General features: G+C 37.3%; 1 protein-coding gene across 1 annotated transcript in view; it reads left to right on the forward strand.

Moving 5' to 3' along the window:
* The window catches only part of SPECC1L (sperm antigen with calponin homology and coiled-coil domains 1 like), a 62,630-nt gene that overhangs the window by 31,576 nt on the left and 8,468 nt on the right, over window positions 1–22,586 (forward strand). Inside the window, exons 9-15 of the mRNA XM_056504344.1 lie at window positions 1,094–1,185; window positions 5,993–6,083; window positions 7,971–8,054; window positions 9,197–9,353; window positions 12,761–12,863; window positions 21,528–21,644; window positions 22,151–22,210. Coding sequence (XP_056360319.1) covers window positions 1,094–1,185; window positions 5,993–6,083; window positions 7,971–8,054; window positions 9,197–9,353; window positions 12,761–12,863; window positions 21,528–21,644; window positions 22,151–22,210 — 704 coding nt within the window. The remainder of the gene's footprint in view (window positions 1–1,093; window positions 1,186–5,992; window positions 6,084–7,970; window positions 8,055–9,196; window positions 9,354–12,760; window positions 12,864–21,527; window positions 21,645–22,150; window positions 22,211–22,586) is intronic.

Here is a 22,586-nt window from a genome sequence, read left to right on the forward strand (position 1 = left end):
GAAGTCTCACTCTTGAGACAATGGACTTTACTGTGATTCTGATTGTGGAAAGAAGTGGTGCTCTTCTCTATAGGTGACCAGAATAAGGAGTCCAAGTAATTATTCTGAAATGAGAAACACTTGGGTTTCACCTTTAACTGCATATGAGACCTTGTATGGATTAAAATATCTCCCTTGCCAGGTCTTTGGGTTTTGACTTTCATGTCCAACAAAGTCACCATAAGTCTCATGTGAAAAGGCTTGGTCTGAGGCAGACTGCTGGCAGAGACAGTACAGTACTGTGCACAGCAAATCTGCTTTTCACTGCTTAGAACAGGAAGTCTAAGATATAGAACCATCTCTGTTATTTAACCAAATGCTTCTATTTCCATGCTTGCTTGTTTTCTTCATAAGTATTCACAGTTTTTTACTTTTCTAGTGTTAATTAGAAGGCTTTTTTAGTGTGTTACTGGAGGAAGATGCTTTCTTGCCAGTTAGTTCAGTTAAATGATAAATCCCTTCTCCCTTCTTTGGAATATTTCATTTCAAACTAGTATCTGCCTTCTACCTCAGCATTCATGTCTAATCATGTTGTTAAATCATCAGATCACTGATTCACCAATTTAGAATTTTTCTGTTTTCACACCTTTCTAAAAATGTTTCTTGTTTAATCCCAAAATTTAAGTGCTTGTGGACTTGGATTAGAAACTAGAAAGCAGAATCAGGTGATATAGTTTATCTTTCTTGTATTACTGGCAGAGCCAGGAGCCTGCTGCTATCTCTTTAATTGTCTGAAGATCAGAGAACTAGTAATGCCATGATTTACATCTGCCAAGGTAATAGTATCCTGCACCTTAGCCTTGTCCACCCCCAGCAAACTCAGGCTTTTACCATGGATGATAGAAAGACAGCAAATGAAGGTAATTGCAGGGGAGTAGATGTGTAGGCATACTTTCAGATGACTTTTCAGTCAGTTGCTAATTGAAATTCTGAGAGTGTGATCTGGTAAAACTCGTAATGTAAAGTACAAGGTGAGGGTTGGCTTCAGCAGTCTCCTGTTGCACTGCAGAGCAGTGTCATGCTCACCATGGCTTCCTTTCCATGTTCCTCCTAGTTCCAAGCCCTGCTGCTGCCACAATTCCTCGCACTCCCCTGAGCCCAAGTCCCATGAAAACTCCCCCAGCTGCTGCTGTATCCCCTATGCAGGTGGGTGTTTTATGACTGCACTTAATCCTTCTCTGTGAAGAAGATTGTATGAAACTACAGGTGGTAACATATAAATATTGGCTGACTTGCTGGGGAAATGATGATAAAATGTTGCCTTAAGTCAGTAATTACTAAACTTTTCAGTCTAACAAGTCTTCAGTGAGAGCCACATTGGAAGTTTGGAAGTTCTTGTTAAAAATTTGCAACCATTGCTATTCCTGTGCTATTAAAAAGCATGAGAGGAAGACTTTATTTGCATTCCTTAGTTTTAGAGTTGCTGTTTGTCAGTTCTTAGTCCTGTGCCTGGCAGGGAAACAGCAGTAATCCCCTTGGGCAGTGGACTAAGGTCTGTGCAGAATCTGTCAGCCATCATCAGTGTAAATGTACCTTTCAGTGCAGGCCTGACGAGGGAGGATTGAAATAATTGGAAATTTCTGATCTTTGTTCATTTTGAACTGACAGAGTTTGGCCAGTGGGAGATGGTGCTGTGTATTTTGTGCTGTCCCCTCTGAAGCTTTGTCCTTTTGCTGCAGCAGCCTGGGTGCACTGAGATGGCATTGTCAGCACTCTGATGTTCAGCTCTGTAGATCTTTGCTGGTTTTAGTATCTCACTTGCAGTGTAAAGTGAGATTTTGGCAGAAGCCAACAAGTTTAAGGACAAAGCAGATGGGACCAGATTCATAAAGAAAAAAATCGAAGAATGTACTTTGTTTTACTCCTTTAATATCCATAATTCTCCTGTTGCCTTCAAGATATTGCTATCCCAAAGTTCCAAAACTTGATTTTCACTGTAGGTCAGTGTGATGTTTTGGTAATAACATTCTCTCTGCCTGAACTGAGGATTCTGTAGCCATATTGGCTTTCAGTCCTTAAGGAACAATACCTGGAACAGACTGACTGTTCTCATGTTCTCAGACTAGTGCAGCTTTTATTCATTTAAGAGTGAATTTCATGAAACAAATAGATAGCCTTAAAGCAAAGAGAAGGAATTAAATGTTTTTCTGGGAGAGCTTCTGCTACTTCTTGTGGTTCAGTCACTCTTGACAGCAGTTTTCTAAATTAGTGCAAAGTGACGAGTTCGCTGACAGATGCTTTGTTCCCATTGATCTGTCTTTATATTTCTGTTTATTTCTGCAGTCTTGTAGGAGGAGACAGACTTAATCTCATGTTCCAAAGAGCTGAACCAGACCTTTGGCAGACAGAAGGCTTTTTGGTGAAGCCTAAGGCTTATCTCACTTTATTTACCTGTAAATTAACCATGAACCAAAGTAATCTCAGAATACTGTAAAGCTGCTCAGGTTTACAGCTCTTGTTTGATGTTCTTGATCTGCCAGAATTACTTGAATTTTGAATTCAATTTCTGGTATAGACCCAAGTCATTAACAGCTGGATACTCATTAGTGGGAAACATTAGCCTGAAAAACAAAGAGGAGGGTGTGTAAATGAAAACAGCTTCTATTGTCTTTCTGAAGATAGGTGGTTTTCTTCAAAGTGCTTGTAATTATCCAGAAGGCAATTTGATTTCATGACCTCAGTTATGTGAATATTTTCTGCTCAAGAAAGAAGAGGGTTGAGTTTTTTTATTTTCATATTGCTGCCTCATTTTCTACTGTTGTGTTCTGTGTCATTCTTAAAAACTTTTTTTGTTTGTGCTCTCTTGTAATTGAAAAGCAAGATTTGAAGAAGTAATCACAATGTGAGCTAGCCTATTGGCTCCCACCTTATAGAAGTATCTCAGTTTGAAAGCCAGGTGTCTGTTTGGGAAGGCAGGAGCCTCCCTTGGATTGGAGAATGCAAACCCCCTCCCTCTGAATTATTGTATTTTTGAAATTAAGGGGCTCTCAGGCAAAGATATGAGGCTAGGAATAACAGTTCTTTACTAGTATGTATAACAAGTAGTTTGTGTTTCTTAGCAACTTGTGGGAAAAATTCTATAGGTAAGAAGGAACAGAGGAAAAGGAACCTAACCCCCAACAAGAAGTCCTCTATGTTTTCAGGTCTTTGAGGAAAGGTCAATCTCTGTATGGGTGTTGAAGTGTTTATTATCATTAATCTTAATTGCTTTTAAATGGTGTCATAGGAGAAATATTTACATGGGCACCTACTGAGAATCTGGCACCGTGTTGATACTTCCATAAGATGGATTGGTTGCAAAAAACATTGTCCAAGTACAAATGCAACAACCACGTGCTTTGTCTTTGGGCTGTGTCATGAATTTCCTCAATCTTGAAGAGTTATTTGCTTGGTTTGTTTTTCTTTACAACTGTGTATGTATAATGAGATAGATTCTTGGATATATTTTGCAACTCAAAACAAGCAAACAAAACCCTTTCTGGCTTCAGGTCCAAGCCTGCAGTGGAGCATAGCTGTGTTTTACTATGGCTCTTAGCAGTACTGCAGAACAATTTAGGAAGAGAGGTATGAAGAGAATGCTCTTCAGAATGTGAGAACAGCCCAGATGGGTTAGCCCAAAGCTTAGCTGGTCTGGAATGCCACTGGGAGTGACCAAAGCAGATGCCTAGGGAGGACAAGGGAGTCTCTCTGCTGCTTCCCCTGGGTACTTTCTTTTTCTATTTTGTAGCTGTAGGACTCTGAAACAGACATTTTTTCAGATTTACAGGTTACTGTTGAATGTCCTGGTTTGTTTTAAGCGTATAAACTTCCCGGGTCCGAGCAATTTAGTGTCAAAGGCTTCCTATATCCTAACTAGTCAATCTGTGAAAAACTGTGTTTGTTCTGCAATTGCCACATGTAGGTGCACTGGCATGAAGTGCAAAGTGATCAGGAAGAGGTACCTGGGTGGTGGTGATGGTCATGCTTCCTTCCATAGCTAGCAGACACAAGGATGACGAGTCAGAAACCAAATATTTGGAGTTGAAGGGATTAGTTCATCCTGCCATAGTTCTCTTTCAAATTTAAAGCATGTCCCAGACACCTGTGCACTGCTACATAGATGAAGGCAGGTGAAAATAGATAAACATCAGTTGGTCCATGTTCCTCTGGTTTGCAGTGCATCAGTCACTGTGTTACTGCTGGTAGCTGTGAGATATGGAATAGGGAACCAAAGAGTTTTTAGTTAAACTGCCCTGTCTGCAGTGCCAACAGGAGCAAAGAGACAACCAGTTTATCAAGACCAATATGCAGCAAGTCATCAGCTGAGTGATACAGCCACCTTCTGACAATTTTCATAAAGGATGTTTGTTTTTAAGGGATAAATTATGAGGTTATCCAGCTCTGTACACACCTGTGTTTCTTAGCTGAAGCTCTGTGCTCGCCTGTCTATAGTGCCAGTCTCAAAGCTAACCAAAATTAAATATTTTTATTTTAGCCTTATTGTCTCTTCTAGCTGTTTCCTGGGGTGGGGAGATGGAATGAAATGGCTCACTTTGATGCAGTTCTTATCCTTTAGTTAAGAATGGTTGGGGAGGTTTTTTTAAGTAGGTGATGTGTGAAATTCCAGCTCTTAGGGGAAGCTGTTGTGAGCATTTCTGTAGCTCACAGTCACTTTCACCTGCACATTTCAAGGTATAATCTTTGTTGTGGATGTGCAAGGACATTGGATATATGAAGTGATGAAATTCTTCATGCTGTATGTTGGCAGTTGTCCTCTCCATTTGATTTCTAGCACATAAGCATAACTCTAGTTTGATGAATAAGTAGCCCTGTAATCTTGCCTGTGCTATGGGATGCTGTAAAGTATATACTGTTAAATTGTTTTAATCACAATTCTAGATTTGTCTGTCTTGGCTTCATAATTTGGCATGAGAAACATCTGACCTTTAGTATTGTATGAAGATAAGACTCATTTAACCTTGGGCCAGATGGAGATCTGAAAGAGTTTTCATGATAAACACATTAGTGGACTGATTATGATTAAATATTGGAATCTAATAGAAAGAACAGGGTGAATAAAGAATGAACTGTAATTTGCAATAAGCTCTTTGAAATGATTAATTTGAAATAATTGTGGGCGATCTTCCATGAGTCTTTAGCAACTGAATCTGTTTCAGTAACTATAGGGGTAATTATTCCTTTGTACTGTTCACTGTGTGAGACTAAAATGCTTATTTTAGTCCTATTCAGTGCTTACTGAATTGTGTGTAAAAGCCATATATTGCTAAATATTTATATAGAACTTGAAAACAAAATGCTCAATTTTTAGCTCTTTAGAGAGGAACAAAAATTAAAGTGACCTGAGAAGGCAAAAAAAAATTTGTGTTTTATTACATCTTCAGCAAATAATGAATATGTCTCTCCATTTGTTCCCAGAGCATCTCAGTTAAATATGTGGGGACAAAAGCTCTTGACATTCTGAATAAACCCCATTTTTTCAGTAGTGTTTTTCTTAGCCAAGAGTACTTTGGGTCACTGTCCCCATTACACCATTCTCCTGACTTTCCAGATGAGACACAAAGTTGTAAAAGCTTATATTAATAACACAAATCATGCACTAAAAACTTGCCTTTGTTTAGGGGATTCTGTTGGTTTAAGTAAACACATCAAGTTTAACCAGAACAGGTTTGCTCAAACAAAATATAAATGAAGGTGAGAATTAATAGGAAAACTGCAAGAGCATTCACAGCCTTAATTTTTAACATTGGTCTGAGAAACAAGTCTCAGTTTAAAGAAGTAAAAGTAAAGGTTTTTAAAGTAAAGAAGGAAAAAATTTCAAAGGTTCCTTTATTTTTGTAGTTCTTTAAAATTAGTAATAATGTCATATCTGAATTTCTAAAGCTGATTCTGCAATTCAACATTTCTGGTTTTTTACCTTCTAGTTATGTGTGACTCAAGTATTTTTCCATTTCAGAGGCATTCCATAAGTGGACCAATCTCATCTTCAAAACCCCTTGCTACACTGACAGACAAAAGACCAAGCTATGCAGAAATTCCTGTTCAAGGTACTGATCCAAGTTCATTTAAACTTGGGGTTTAGCACTGCTATTGAGAGTTTGTTTTTTTTTTTTTTTCAATTAGTGTCCTAAGCACTATCATATTACGTACTTTTTATTATCAAAATATCTTAATAAAATCATAGACTATCTTGTGTTTAAGTTCTTTTTACTTGTGTTTCATCACATGTGGTGGTGTCACATAAAGATGCTTTTTTGAATTTCCAACAGAACCACAATTGCATGCTGAGAACTTGGTATTTTTCTGACAAGTTTCACTGTGTGCATAGACTAAGATCACTTGTAAAATCAAGATAAGATAATTTCAGGGACATATCTTGCAGCTGTCCCAGATATTAAAAATCCCCACCTCTGGGGTTACAAGTATTTGTGTGTAATTGGTTGTGAGTTTTTTAACCCCCCAAAACAAAACAAGGGTGATGGTTGTCATTGTATTGTATGTGAATAATAAAATAAACTTATTAGGTATTGAACCTTCAGGAACCAGATGAAAAATTGAATGGAATCGAGTGTTGATTTATCTATTTCCCAATATTCCCCTGTTCTGTGAGCTTTGTTTTGTCTCTCAAAACACTGTTCACAATGTGCTCTTCCTGTGAGAATGAATGGCTATCATGTGTTGGGTGTAGCTCTCTGATTTATGCCTGCTTTAGGGGCTTTTTGTGTGTAGATGTTTCTCAAGATAATCCCCATATGACTCCAGGCTGAATATTTCCTCTCAATTTGGTATTCCTGAGGTCTGATGTTTTCTAAAGGGTCGGTTTTTTTTCTTTTCTGTAGCACTTCATAATAGTCTGTATGTGCCAGATTTCCTTCTTGCTTTTGTTGAATCCATATTGAGGCTATTTGTACAATGCAGCTGCAGTTTTAATTTTAGAAACTTTGATATTTTTAGGAATATTGAAATGCCTTTCCAAGAAGATAATACATGATTCTTTAATTGTTACAGAGTTCAGGGGTAGACATAAGCTTAAACACAAAATGAATGGTATGTTTTACATGGCTTTTGTGATTTTTTTTTTTGAATCAGTGAATGCAGTGTTTCAGTAGTGAGGTGCCAGACAGAATTCCTGTTTACTGCCATACGGTAAAATATATTAAAAATATAATAAAATACATTAAAAATATAATGTATTTCACCAGCATATTTCTTATGTCACATTTTCAATTAATAAATGAGGTTTCACTTTACTTAATCCTTGTTTCCACGAGGTTTTACATTCAAATTACTCTTAATGTTTCTACGTAGGAGTATGTAAACCTTTTGTTTGTAGTTTTTACTTGAAGCAGTATTTCATAATAGGAAATTGCTTTGATTTGTTGCTATAGAAAATTAATTTTGTTGTAGTTTTTTTTATTACTCATTGGCATTAGGCAGAACTAATCTTGCAATACAATATGCAAAGGCACCTTTTAGACTCTGCTGCATGGAGGAAGAAAGGAAAAAATGTGTAGTTTTATTTAATAAAAGCCCAAAAAATGTCAATCCAAGAAACCAGAGAGGAGGAAAAAAGAAGTCACCTGAGGTACAAAGCAATCTGCTTTACCACTGAACATTGTGAAGGATATATTGAATTCTTTTGGCCATGTGATGAATGGGGTTTCCTTTCTCAGCCTTTGGTTTAAGGATATTTTTTATGACCAGGGCAAGTGGATTAGGAAGAGGCTTTAGGGCAGAAGGATTTAGGTGCTCATGGTGTATTTGAGTGCACTTCATTGGCAATGGGCAATTTTAGGGCTTCTCTGTCTTCCAGATAAAATCAATTGCCCTCCCTCAAACAGCCAAACTTGGGCACTGGTGGGCAATATCTGTGACCCAGACCTGAATGTCTTACATTTGACTGGAATCTTCCTCCCTCCTTTTTGTTTTCCCAGAACATTTGTTGAGAACATCCTCCACCAGCCGGCCGGCGTCTCTGCCGAGAGTCCCTGCTATGGAAAGTGCCAAATCTATTTCAGGTAATGCCATGGCTTTTTGGGGATCAGCAAAATTAGGAACTCTCATTTCAGGTCTACTTTGTGACTGGCAGAACCCACAGATATTGTTCAGTATTGCTGATGGTAGTTGCTGGACATCTGATGTTAACTTTGCATTAAAAACGCTCGACTTCCTAAATACAAGTTTATGCAGAGTGTTAGTTTATTATCAAGCTGTATATACTGATGTCTCAGTATCAGCAGGGACTTCTAAAACCAAATCTTTGTGAATTTTAGCACAAATAGTGTGATACTGTGAAAATGATGCTTTGTATAATCTAGGCAGAATTGATTTTAGATCAATATTTTTTTTCAAAATGCTTATATTTGAGTAAATGTTTACAGGTTTTGGATTGCTTTTGTTTGTCTTAAGAACCGAAACTTCTTGAGTCTGGTATTTATAAATTAATGTACTTGCCCCCATGTCATTAGAAAATAAGTCCCTGATTTACATAGAGAGTTAAATCTTAGTGGTGACTATTTAAGTATAAAGGCAAACCTCATACTTTCAACTGGAAACTCTTCCATGTAGAGGGCATGTAACAATTCCAAATTTGGTTTTATGGAGTACAGTGCTTGTGCTTTCATTTGAAAGAAAAATCATTTCCTTTGATAAAATGAAGCAAACTCTGTGGAATGTGGCTGACTGGTCTCAGGTCAACATTTGATATTCTTGTTGATGATATTTAATTAATGTCCAGAGCATTGCATACATGCCAATTTTTCATTTAAATTAAATGGAGATAAAGCAGCTGTCATCTCTAAACTGATTTGGTTTTCTTTTCCCTTAACTACTTTAGGCTTTGTATGGACTAGAGGAGAATAAATGCTTTGATGTTAAAATTCCTTCTCATTCATTAAATCCTTCAAATGGAAGTAGTGATGTTCTATTAAGTTACATCCATCAAACATTCTTTGCTTCAAAATACAGGCTTGATCATAAATGTTTCTAATGCAGTCTAAATCCTTCCTATTTCCAAAGTGGAAAGTGTCAAGAAGAATGTTTACACCTACTATTAAATATAGGTTTCTCTGCATGGTTTCTGAACTAATGCTTGTCTGAGAGCAAGTTTGAGGGTCTTTATGTTTGCAAATGATAAATGCATGGGCAATTCCCCCCTTAGTGTCTCGAAGAAGTAGTGAAGAAATCAAGCGGGACATCAGTGCACCTGATGGAGCATCCCCAGCATCTCTCATGGCAATGGGGACCACCTCCCCACAGCTGTCCCTCTCCTCTTCTCCTACAGCATCAGTCACTCCTACAACCAGAAGCAGAATAAGGTAAAAATTCTTTACTGCTTAATTCCACAGATATCTGTCTGCATACCTCTAGTGTAAATACTGGTGCTGAGACTGCAGGCCCCACACAGTAATGATCTTCAGTAATCTGTAAGAGCTTCAGAAAGGCTTTTTTGCAGCTCAGCACTTGTTTTAAAAGTTAGACTAAAAGTTAAGTTTTTTAAAGTTTATGAGGTAATACCAGAACTTTAAACTCCACTAGAAAAGCAAGCTAAGTCATGTCACTAAATAATAATACCAGTTCAAAATTCCACAAAGCCAAATTCAGGAAGTGAGCTTGCAGCAAATGGAGCAGATCATGCAGACTGGCTTGGAGCCAGGGAGACCATGATAAACCTTAATTTCTGTAATCCCAGTTGAAGATAAAAAGCAGCATGCCCAGGTCTTAATCCCAGACACTGGCAAGTCTTTTTAATAACCTTGAGTGAATGGGCTTTTTTGGGGTTTTTTTTGTCCCACAGATGGAGTCATAGTGCAAGTCTGAGCAACAAATGGCCAGACAACCTCCTTTGATTAGTAAGACAAAAGATAAGTCTGTGTTAAATTTAAAACTTTTCCTCTCTGTTGTGCTATCAGTCAGAGGACTTCAAAGTATTTAATCTTCATGTTATCCAAGTATGTCCTCAGCTCAGCTTCATAGATTGGGAAATTGGCAGACAAAGGTTAAATAACTCTGTCAAGACTGTTTCTCACAGAGCTTCCTGACAAAGCTTTTGTACAGCAGAAGTATTAAACCCTTAAAGTTCAGAGACACTTGCAATATGTGTAAAATTCTAAGGTGTTCTTAGCTGTGGGTGCTTTTGAAAGTGATTTTCCTGAAATCAGCAGAGACAGCTCTCAGTGCTGCCCTCCTTTTATTGTGTAGAAATTAAACTGAGTTTAATTGTGAGTGGCTTATTACCAGCAATTAATGTGTGTGTTAGCACCTAAATTTAAATTGAATACAAGCTTTGAACTGATAACATTGAATTGCTTTGGTGTCAGTCTACAGACTGGAGCAAATAGTGTGGCATTCCAGGGTGAAACTGTACAGTTGTAATTAAGAAATCATTACTGTGCTGCCCAACCATTGCCTGCAATGCTCAGTATTACCAAAGGCTGAATGGGCTGTGCAGCAGTGGGTGTCTGGTGATGGGAGTGGCCTTTGGAGTCACTCTGAGTGCTGCTGCTGGACTTCAGTTTGTTACATGAACAGATTGCTGTTTTCACCTACCTTTTTCTGAAAATTGTTGGAAGATAAACAATTATTGGTGTCATTCACTAGAACAAATACTTGCAGTTTACTGATCCCTCTTCTAGTTTAAACTTAGTTAGCTCTTTGATTTGGAATGCAGCTGACCTAATATGTGAACATGTAAGATTTATATGACAAGCCATTTCTCATTGTCTCCATACAACTTAATGCTAATTTATTTTCTTCAGCAGTGTTTTCATAACTGAAAGAACCTGATATAAACCATGTGCTCTTGCTGGAATTTGAGAACGGGCTGTACAGCTCCCTCATGGCTAAACAGTATGTTTAGTGTAAAGAGACAGGGATATTTTTATTTGACTTCTATTGTTGCCCCAGATCTCTGTTCTTCAGTTCTCATAGTGTTGTGTAACCCTCATTATAGATTGAATAGGCAATCCCATTGTTACTTATTTCAATCACCAAAGGAAAAAATACACCAGTGTAAGTTGTTGATATTTGTCCTGATTTAAGAACTGAAGCACAGAATTTCTTGAAGCATCATTTTGGTTGTGTGGTGCCTATGAAGTTTAGGTACAGATAAATTATTTCAAATTTAAAATACACAATTATTGACTTCCTTGTCATGTTAAATCAAGATGAGCAGTTAGGTAGCTCAGCATCAAAAATATCAGTTACTGTTTTGTGTTTACTGTCCTGCTGGGCATAAATTTTCATGTATATTTCAACTGTTTTATCTCAGTAAATTTGAGATCCTGCCCATCCATATGTCAGTGAAGACTGACCAAGCAAATTGCAGTACATGTACTTAAGATCAGTGCCTTAAAACCTTTTCTTGTCTGTTGGGCCACATTCTCTTTTATGCATTGTCCAGAGATGCTGGTACATGGAACAGTCTCTGGTGTTCTGTTTGTAGCACACACAGAAGGAGAAAGCCACATTCCATGGATGCTTTCTTTTCCCTTAGCAGGAGCTGGAGAATTGCTACCTGTAAATCTGCAACAGAGAATCCACTGATGATTATGTATTATGTGACTCTTTCAAGTCACCATACGGGCTGTAAAGAACAAAGAGGTGAAGATTTGAGAGTGAATGTATACAGTGCCTGTCTTTTGGGAAATATTCAGAAACAGTAACTTAGGTTATAATCTCTGTGAATGTTGTGAAAACTTTGCTTACATCTGATAGGACTCTTTAAAAATGGCAGATGGGGAAGTCTTTGCAGTTCACTGATAGATATCTTATTTTAATTTTCCAAATGGAGATTATTAAAGACAAGAACAACTGCTGGCACACTTCATGTGTGGCAACTAATGTCTGTAATGGTGTAGTATTTGCTCTTTTTGTCAAAGACTGTTTATATAATATCTATAGAAATACTGAATCATGTAACCAGGCCACTAAAAAAATATTAGCCTATATAATATATATTTATAATCTTAAGAATTAATTTCTGAAGTCTTCTAAAGAGATGCTTGTAATGTAAGGCTCATGAAAATAATGACCAACTTAGGTTGTTCTTTTCTTCCTCAATCTTTTCTTAAGGAAAAAATTGCTTAAGATAGCTTAAGAAACTGGAATTGAAATTGACTGCTTTTATTGTGCTAATACATTAAATGGCAGATCAGCCTACATAGATCTCCCCCTTCTTTTTTGAGAACTCCAGGTCTTAGGCACATGTTCTGTTAATAGCACTGTGCTGCTCATATGCAAACTTGTTGTTTCAAGGTGACATTTGTAATCAGCCACGAGATGCAAAAGAGATAGCATCAGTTTATTTTCTTTCTAAATACCAAATAAAGTCACTTGAGTTAGTTTAAGGGTTTAGGCTGGAACTTATTATGTTGTGAGTTTAATTTTTCAAACTCTTAGAAAGAAATATCATTGAGGCGGAAAGATTAGTTAAAAAAAAAAGCTTAAAGGAAAAAGAAGGATGATTTGCTCGTGAAAGAATTACTCCAAACTAACTCAAAAGTCTTTTGCAGGTATTTCTGTGTGTTCTGTTTTTCAGTCAGAAGTGCTGTAATTACTCCAGACTGACTCAAAAGTCTTTTGCAGGTATTCACATGTGTTCTGTTTTTCAGTCTCAAGTGCTGTATCCTGCTACTTCCAGTATGCCAAGAATTTGTCCTTCTATTTAAGCCCTTATAATTACCTATTTCTGTTGTGTTATAAACTCTTCTGGCCTTGTTCCTAGGGAAGAGAGGAAAGATCCCTTGTCTGCCCTGGCAAGAGAATATGGAGGCTCCAAGAGGAACGCCCTGCTGAAGTGGTGCCAGAAGAAAACAGAGGGCTACCAGGTACCTGCAGAGCTGGCTGAGGCTGTGCTCAGTGGCACAAGCCAGGCTGCTCCACACCTGACTGCATATTCTGAGTGCCCTGGCATGTCCTGTACCTCCTCCTGGAACGTGTGCTCCCAGTGCTGCTCCAGCACCAGCAGCTCCTCTGTCACTTTGCTCCACAGCTTTTTCTTAAGGGGGCAGCTGCCCTCCCATCAAGGCACTTGGAATCAGCCTTCACAGGTTGCACTTTTGAAACTTTAGCAACTTAGTGTTTAAATTAATGTTTCCCAAATGCAGCTAGAGTACCATTTCTCAGATTTCAGAGATTTATTTTTTACAGGTAATTATCTTAGGGTTTTCTTTGAATCACTCCCATTTAGCCTCTTGGGGACAGTTTGTTTTGTGAAGGTGGCATTGTCTTGCAGTTTGAACTTGGCTTTCCACTTTGGTTGCAGACTTTTTTTCTTTCACTTGGTCCAAATGTTATCAGAAGCCAAAAGAACTAACAAGATAACTGTCCAGAGTTCTCCTGATTACATTATTTTTTCAAAAGAATAGTGGCTTCAGCAAACTAAACCAGGATGTTAATAGTCTGACCATGATGTATTTGTTTGGTTAACTTGTATTGAAAGTTTTTGGAGTTCCCAACACAATCCTCAGTTTAAGAACTTTACTCTTTCTATGACTTGAGCCTCACAATGCAGGAGGAAGTTGAGAGCCACATAACAGGATGGTCACCCATCCATAGGAAAAGTCCTCCTTCAGCACAATGGACAGGCTGTGATATAAGCCCTCCCCCTCTTCCTGTAGCACGTCTGATACTCAACTGTGCTATTTCTGAGGATAAGCAGCTTTGTGGAAAGAGCCTTTCTCCTTCCCCACGTTTTGAAAAAGGCAGGATGTTACATTTCTTTATAAATCCTTGAACTAAGTGCAAAAATATTTTCCCATATTGTCTTGGAATGAAAGATGAATTTGACAGCTTTGTTAATCTAGTTAGGAAAAGTGATAGAAATTATTCCAAACTTTTCACTCTGTAGTTGTGAGCACATTCAAGAATATGCTTCTGATTCTACAGATTGCTGCTTCCTTGAGTTTTATAAACACTGGTGAAAGAATAGATTTTGAGACTTTCAGTACTTGCTTCAGAACCTGCAGCATGGTACTGAGAAAGCACAGAGCATCTGCAGAGCCACTGCAATGCCTTCATTGGAACTGTGAGATAGTATCAGGAGGTTATATTAAGTAGTTCTGATAGAAGAATGGCTTTTGCTTTAGGCACACTCATTTTTCATTTCTTTGTTGTACAGAATTTGATTATTTTCAGCATCCCCTGAAATTCAGTTCTGGTTGAACACTGTGTTGGTGGTGTTCTAATGTTTTAAACATAGCCAGCAGTGTATTCATTGTGAACAGTGCCTATCCAGATTTCTAGCACCTCAATGTTGTCAATAACAGATAAGGATCTTTTTCTTTTTTTTATTTTCAATGAATCTCTGCTTCATTTTAATTTTATTTTAAAACTGTTTGTGTTCCAAACTGACAAACAGTAAACAAGCATCAGGGTAATGAATGTCTCCCTCATTCAGTCCTGCTGAAGCTCTTCTTCCCTCCACCCATCCACCCTCTTTACCTCCAGCTCTTCCTGCTGTCTCACACTGCCACAGTTCCCTTTTCTCCCCAGTATTTCCTATTATCAGAACTTCTACTTTTCCTCTGTACCACTGTTGGGTTTGTTTGCTTTGGCACCTGGGTGAGAGCCAGCACAAGCTCTCTGAGCTGCTGCAGGACCCTCACAGAACAAAGTCCTGAATATCCCAACCTTGAGCAGGTCACCTTCTATCCAATCACCAATTTCTATCCAATATTTCCAATTTGGCCAATATTAGCTGTAAATATGGCAGGCTAAAGGGAAGGTACTTGCAAATGGAGTCTGTAACAAGTTCTAAAATGACCTGGAAGGTTGTAACCATCATTTGGAAACCAGCAAAAGAAAAGAAATTATTAGAAGCCTTTTGTTTCAGAATAATTATTTTCTTAATTTTGTCCTATTCATATTAAACTACCAATACTTAGGTAAAACCCTGTAAGCCAGTATTTTTCAAGATGTGTTTCCATTTTCATTCACTGCCAACAGTAATCACTTTTTTGGTCTTGTTTCCTCCCTGTCACCTGGAGGTGATGTCTCACAGCTGTAGGTCTTTATGCATAAATGCATGTGAGGTATTTATAGAAAATTATTTCAGCTGTTGGTGCTTTCCAGGGAAGATGGAACTGTGCACTTTGAGTTAAAGCTCCATTTCTAAGAGACATATTTGCTACTGGCATTGTTTTGCCTTTCATCTCTGGGATTATATTTTGCACTGGATAGTGGATGTAGCTAATAAATACTAACAAATAGTAATCACACAAGTAACCAGAGACAAATCCTAATTTCTAAAATTTTTTTGAAGGTGTACAGAGTTAAAGGTGAGCTGCCAGTGGTTCAGCCTGTTAAACATCAGGTGTGGTAGAGTTGGTTAACCTTATCAACAGGGTAAAACTAGGATAAGATACTAAAGAAGAAATAATACCAAAAAAACACACCAAACACTGTCCTGTTTCAAAGAGAGAAGGTTTTCTTTACTCACAAGATACTTGTGTAGAATACAGCACCACAGAATAGCCTGGTACAACTGGTATGGGTTTTTTGTCTGCTCAAGTGAAAAGGAAGAAAAATAACTCCTGCTTTCCTATCCCTTCTAGAAATTTGCTTTCAAGCTGTTGATTAAAAGTCTTAAGTACTTATTTCTGCTTTAGGAGCTTGAAACTTTGTGAATGCTAAATAATTCAAAGATAATAGTGTGGTTAAGCTCTTAATTTCAGTCCATTATAGTGGAATAAACCCCATTTAAAAACCCTGTAAATTACTTCATTGTACGCTTTTCTTGATTTATTCAAGCAAATTTGAAGGGGAATAAACAGTCACCTTTAAATGTAGTTGTTAATATTTAACTGTGTTCCAATTTTTTTTTTCAAGACCTCAGTAAAAAAAATCAGGTTGATACAGCCAATGAAAATAAGATAAATTAGTGGGGTAAAAACCTGAATGACTTCATCTCTTACTCTATTGTAGCTTTTAAAACATGCTGCATGATTGTTGTTTGCAGGCAGGATTTCTCCTTGGAGCTTAGGTGTGCAGAGTGGTGATCTGCAGAAGGTCAGTGCAGGACTGGCAGAGGCAGGTTCTGTATTAACTTCCACCCAGAGCCTGTTCAGTCCTGACACAATTGCACTCACTGAGTTACTGAGCCTCATTGTATTCTGGGCTGAGCAGATCTCCAAGCCATGAGAGAGGAGAGCTGCTCTCAAGATAAGCAGTTAGATAAAAGAGGAGCAAATCACCTTTAGTTTTCAGATCAGCAGGCACAAAATACTTGAAATTTCATCTTGTGTTAGCTTTGCTCCAGGATCTGACACTGCTGCTCAGTACAGAGCCAAGTACTGCATTTTTCAGAGGAGAGAATCCTCCTGGCTCCTCAAAAATATGTTCAGTGTCATAAAACTGTCATAAATTCCAGATATCTTCAAAGCATAAAGTAATCCCATCCAGCTGTTATGGTGCATTTACCCCAACTGAAGCACAGCTACTTTCATTTTGAGTACACAGCTAATAAAAGTCCCAAAAAGGATGTGAGCATGCATGTTTCATGTTAAAAGAGGACCAACAAACAGGATACACACATCCTTACCCATTCTTATCTCCACCAGTATTTCAATTTATTTTCCATTTTTGTCAGCATTCTGAGAGATAATTCACTTCCAGAAGTCTGACACCAAAAAAGCAATTGTCACAAAATAGCAACAAGAAAAGACTAATTGTTTTTTTAAACTTTCTTTAAGCTTTACACACTTCCTAGGTCCAGATACACTTAGTGTAGTAGCTGTCCTCTATTTCATGCAGTGCTGCTTTCTGGAAAGACTTTTGCTGCAAAGACCTAAGTTTTACCTCCTGTATAGATCAAATGTACAATATGATTCTTACAAAAAATTGAATCCTGTGCTGAATGCACCTTGAAGTCAAGCAATGCTTTTATTTGTGCTTGAGCAATAAGTGTAGAATAACAAAACTAGAAGTAAAAAATGGTTCAGGTTGCTTTTTTTAAAAAACTTATCAACACTAAGTTAGGTCATATTCTATTCAAAGTACTATATTGATTTCAAAAATGCACAAGAAAAGAACATGACTGTGCTTATGTAAGCCTGTGTTCAAATACTGACTCCAGGGTGTGCATTTTGTGCTGTCTGGTTGATTCATCAGAGTAGTCAGGATGCCAAAACACTTCTTTCCTTGGTTAAACTGATGTTTTAGACAAAAATCATTGAGTTATGGAAGGACATGCTTCCTTTTTGTGTTTGGATTGGATTCTGATACAAGAAAAATGTCAACTTGTTAGACTTAATTATGACAAAATCTAGAAGAAATTATGAAGCTGTCTGTACCTCAAGTGCATTAATGTCTGAAGCTATTACTGGATTTTGTGAGTGTGACTACTTCTTTTATGGTTCTTCTTTGTGCCCAAACTGAAAAATAACATGTGTTTGGCATGGAAAGAAACCAGTCAGTGTTTAAGGGTTTTGATGGTCTCTATTTGCCTTTCTAGAAGCTGAGATTGAAGAGGCAGGAGCTGGGACTGCTGCTAGGTCTGTTCCAGAAAGATTTCTATGTTCTCACCTACTGCCAGGAGTAGAGAGCCATGGCTTTATTCCATCATTTGAGAGTCAGTGAATCCTGATTCAACAGGGTGTGGATAGCACTTCTGTTGTAGTTTACCTTTGTAATCTTCTTTAATGAATACTCTTTTCTTTTGTGGATGTATTTTTAAAAGCTTTCAAAAGCAAGCCTGCCAAGGTCTGTACACTTTAACTTCAAATCTTGTTTTAAGGCTTTAATATATTATAGCACAGAATCATATTATTGGTTTTGTTTTCTCAACCCACTTATTTAATTAATTAATACAACAGAGACACAGACATGTGCTTTTATTTTCTTCATGTCCTGACTCTTTTGAGAGCCAAACCAAGTTTGGATATGGGAATCTCTCCTTGTGCAGAACAAGGGATGGAGAAATAGCTGCTGTGCATGATGCTCTTCTGCTGGAGTTCTGGTGTCCATAGTTCAGGGAGATTGAAGTGGGGATATGTCTAAAAAAATGGTTAAAATCACTTTGTTCTTAACGTGTAACTGCAAGTTAGAAGCTATATTTTTTCTACTTGGGTTTCTTGATGTCTGTGGAGTTTTTTAGCTGTGGAAGTTTTCTGGGAAGATAAAAAAAAAAGTAACTGGAGTTACTGGGTTATAATTGTTAACATCTGTTTCTTGGTTTTTTAAAAAACAAAGTATTTTCACTGACTTCAGAAGACCCTCTATTAATGTAGAATTATTGCAAAAAGCAATAAGAAAAAAAAAATTGAAATTAGCAATATGCTGATTAAAGCCACTTGAAAATGGTGAATTTTAGGAAAGCTACAGGTTTACAGAGATCTTAAACTGATATTATGCAGAGCCCAGTCTGTTAAGCAGTGTAGAATGTTCATGGAGAATACTGGTTTTAGTCCTTTTTTTCTATATGAGCTCAAGGGAACCTGATTTATTGGTGGCTGCTCTTACTCTGCAGTTTCCAGTTCAGTAGGGGCTGGAGTCATGCTTGAAATGCTGCTTGGTGGTGGATCTACCAGGTTGTTCTTTTACCATCTATTTTTCAATTTATATTTTTATGTTCTGTCTCCAGAAAGTCTTACAAATTTTTAATTCTGTTGTTTACTCCTGGTTGGAAAGTATCTTCCACAGATCTTTTTATGACAATGGTCTGTTGCTTAACTTTTGTTAGAATTGCCTTTTTAAAAACCATCTACCCCAAATACTAGAGATGGCTTCACTCCCATGCATCCTATTAATCATTAATAGACAAGGGATGATAAATCCCCTGCTAGTTCATTTATCTCCAGAAAAGCTTATTCCTCATTTGACAATTTATCTGAAAGTATGTCCTTCAGTTGCTTTAATACTTCGTGGTCTGAAATGTCTTGAAGAATAATTCTAGATTAGATTCCAGCAGAATTCTCTTAATAGAGCCAATTACTTAATAAAAGCAGTAACAAAGAAGAAATTATGTCAGAGATTTTAGGCTGATGTTCTGTTTACCATCAATTCTTTGAGAAATAAGAGCTTAATGCAAGATTGATTTCATTATACTGACCAAGCTTTTTCAAAAAAACCACAAGTAGTTAAAAGCATTTAGGAAATAAAATTTGCTGCATTTAAATGTGCCAGTTATGTGCTCAAAGCCTTACATGAAAAATTAAATTTTCAGTTTAAATGACAATCTGTCCCATTTCTAGATTTGTTTTTACTATCTGACCAATATTATACTTCTTTTAGTCTGAGAGGTAATAATAATTCATAATGCTTAGAGCAATTGGAAACAGAAACCAGTCCCTTTTAATTGTTTCCTTCCGTTGTATTTAATTCAGCTTCTCTGGATACATTAAAATTCTTGGATGATGGGTTTGTTTTCTGCTTGTTGTCTTAATAATAAAAGCTGGACCCTACGAGATGATTTAGAAAAGTAGGATATTCTGAGTTTGGTTTTGTTGGAGAACCAACCAAACTTGTTGGTGCACTTTAAGAGGTCCTTTCCCCCCCCCCATTATTTCTATTAAAAATTCAGCATTCTGTGGATACTTAGTAATAGTTAAAGTGAAGTTTTTAGTTTGTACAATTGTATGTTTAAGAGAAGATGACTTCTGCGTGTTGTAACTTCACTGTGGCAATGCCAGTGTACATCTTTCTCCTCCCCTTCCCACATCACTTGGTCATGTCAGGGAAAGAGGGAGAACCTTTCAGCCAAGAGGTGAAAAGTGGAAAACCCCTCAGTGGATTGTATAGCAAAACTAACATGATCATTCACACCTGGTTTTTAAAGCCAGCTTTCACACAAGCCCCTCTCCCTGTCTTTATCCACCTTACTGACACACATGTGAGCCTGAGGCCTGAGGAAAGAACTTTCCAAAAAGTGACTTCTGTCAATGGACACATATAGAAATTTATTGGCTTTAACAATCTGACATTTTTCCCTTTTTTCCCTTGAAACCTCATACTATGCGTTGCATATGTTTCCTTAATTTAAGTAACATTGAGAAACTTTTAACCAGGCATTAATTTAAATCCAATTTCCTGTCTCTCTTGAGGAGAGAAGAGACAGCTTTTTTTTTTTTTTTCTCCCTTGATGTTTTTCCCTTTTGCTGTTGGGTTTTCCCAGCAGTGTGTGAGGAGGAAGCAGGGTGCAGAGCAGTTCCCACAGCCCGGGGGTCTGCGGCAGGCACTGTGAGCCCCAGCACGTACACTGCCACCAGAGCCTCACTGCTGCACTGCTGAGCTCAGCAGGAAACCAAGATTTCCCTCACATTCTTCTAGAAAGTGCCCAGAGTTTTGTTTTTTCCCCTCTGTTGGAGGAGATTGTGGCTGTTGTTGGTTTGAGTGCCCTGGAGTGCCTGGCACAGAACATTGGCTCTGGCTGGGGTTTTCTGCCTTTGCAATGTCCAGTTTTGTGTCTTGTCCAAGACAGCTGATGATGATGATGATGATGATGATGATGATGATGACTGTCAGGTGAAAGGTTGGCTCAGGTGATTGTGATCCTTCACTTTGTGACTGGATCTTTTGCTTCTTAAAAACTAAGTAAGCTTCTGCTTGAGCTCAGTTCAGTGAGTTAGATATTAAAGCATATTTATATTTCTCCTTGGAAGTGTAAAAGATATGTGATATATTGTTGTTACTGGTTGTTTCCTAATTAAAGTTTAAACTGACTGCTATCCACTTAGCCTCTCTAACATTGTTTGACTGCCAACAGCCAAATATACAGTCATTTAAAAGGTCACTGAGGCATCTTGTTCATAACTCTTTTGGACTGGGCTGACTCTACAATAATTTATACAGTCTCAGGAGATGCATTTACCAGTGCCCCTGACTTTCCTACGGGAACTAAAAGATCAAGAGTGCAAGACAGCAGTTTTCAATTTCAGCTTCAATCCCAAAGATTCTCTGCTACTGTCAGCACTAAATCTGCTGGAACATCTTTATTTCCAAATGAAAGTTAACTTTTGTTTGTGATCTTGTTCACATCAGTTTCTATAGAGAAATGGTTTGTTTAGAACAGAAAATGCTTTTCCTCATCATTTAGAAATTTTGTCTGGGTATGAATGTAGTAGAAGCAGAAAATAGAAGGAACATGAGCAGAGATAGGAGCACATTGTGTGATCAGGGATTTGGGGTACACGTCTTGGACTTGTTTGCTTTTCTGTCTTGGGGTGTACAGTTGCACCAAATCCATTACCTTCTCTAGCACAACATGTTACAGCTTTTAGCACACACTCAAGCACACATTCTGCACTTTGTTTTGAGGGAGGACTTAATTAATAAGTTAATGAATTTAAATTAATTAATATACAAAATAACTGATTTTCTTATCACTATGTTATTTTGTTTTCCTCTGTTAGTAATACCACAGAACTTATGGTATTGGCTGTCCACTTTCTCTGCCAATTTCTTCTAATGTATTAAAAAGAAGTATTGATGAATTGGTAGCATGTAATAACTGTTAGGTTACGATTTTAATATGGCGTTTATTTTTTCCCTTCAAGAATATTGACATCACAAACTTCAGCAGCAGCTGGAATGATGGCCTGGCTTTCTGTGCAGTTCTCCACACTTACCTCCCAGCCCATATTCCCTATCAAGAACTGAACAGCCAGGACAAGGTAAGACATTCAAAATCCCATTCCCAGAACTGCAATGCCTTAGTTAATATGAATTAATAAAGACCAGTCAACTAATTTGTGTTCTTAAATTCCCAGTGTTACTAGGATTTCCAAATCATCTCTGTGTATTCTGGTCTGCCACAGTTCCTACCTACTGGTTAGCCCAGGATCTACAATTAATGATCTAAAAAGATGAAGAGATTTTTTTGTTTATGCTTTTTAGACAATAAATCATCTCTTCTTTAGTATTTTATGACTCAGTTGTTCTTCACTGACAATGATATTCAGCATTATCTTCTGAACAGGCATTTAAATAAAACTATTAAAATTTTTTGGATGATATTAAAACACATTCATTCCTATGGCTCTTTTAAATTACTATAGTCATATTATAGGTTCCACTTGAAGCAAAAGTAGTAGCATTATTATGAACATTCTTAAGACCATTTTGTTATGTTTGAAATAGTATTTCCTTGTTTTCTAACATGTTTTCATATCTCATGCAGAGAAGAAATTTCACTTTGGCTTTTCAGGCAGCTGAAAGTGTTGGAATCAAATCTACTCTGGTAAGATTTAAATATATAAGGAATGAGTTATGATCCATTATAAAAATCAAAATTACTCTATTTTGTAGTCTCAAAAGATTTGAATGTTTATACTTAAAAATAGCAGCAGATGAGCTCAGCTATAGTGGTTATTGCACTAAATAATGACTGAAATACAGACTACTTAGGCTTTGAAAGGAAGGTTCACCAACACTTATCTCCCAATATGAAAATAAATATGACTAATGGCAATGAATTTGTTTGATAATAATTTGAGAGTACAATTTTCAAGAATCCATTAAATCTGTCCTGTCTCTGACCTACTTCTAAATTATTTGGGATTTTTTTAACTCTGAAGCTACAAATCAAGCAATGTATTTTGTTCCTTTTGCTCAGT

This window comes from Oenanthe melanoleuca, chromosome 15 (assembly GCF_029582105.1).
Source record: "Oenanthe melanoleuca isolate GR-GAL-2019-014 chromosome 15, OMel1.0, whole genome shotgun sequence".
NCBI lineage: Eukaryota > Metazoa > Chordata > Aves > Passeriformes > Muscicapidae > Oenanthe > Oenanthe melanoleuca.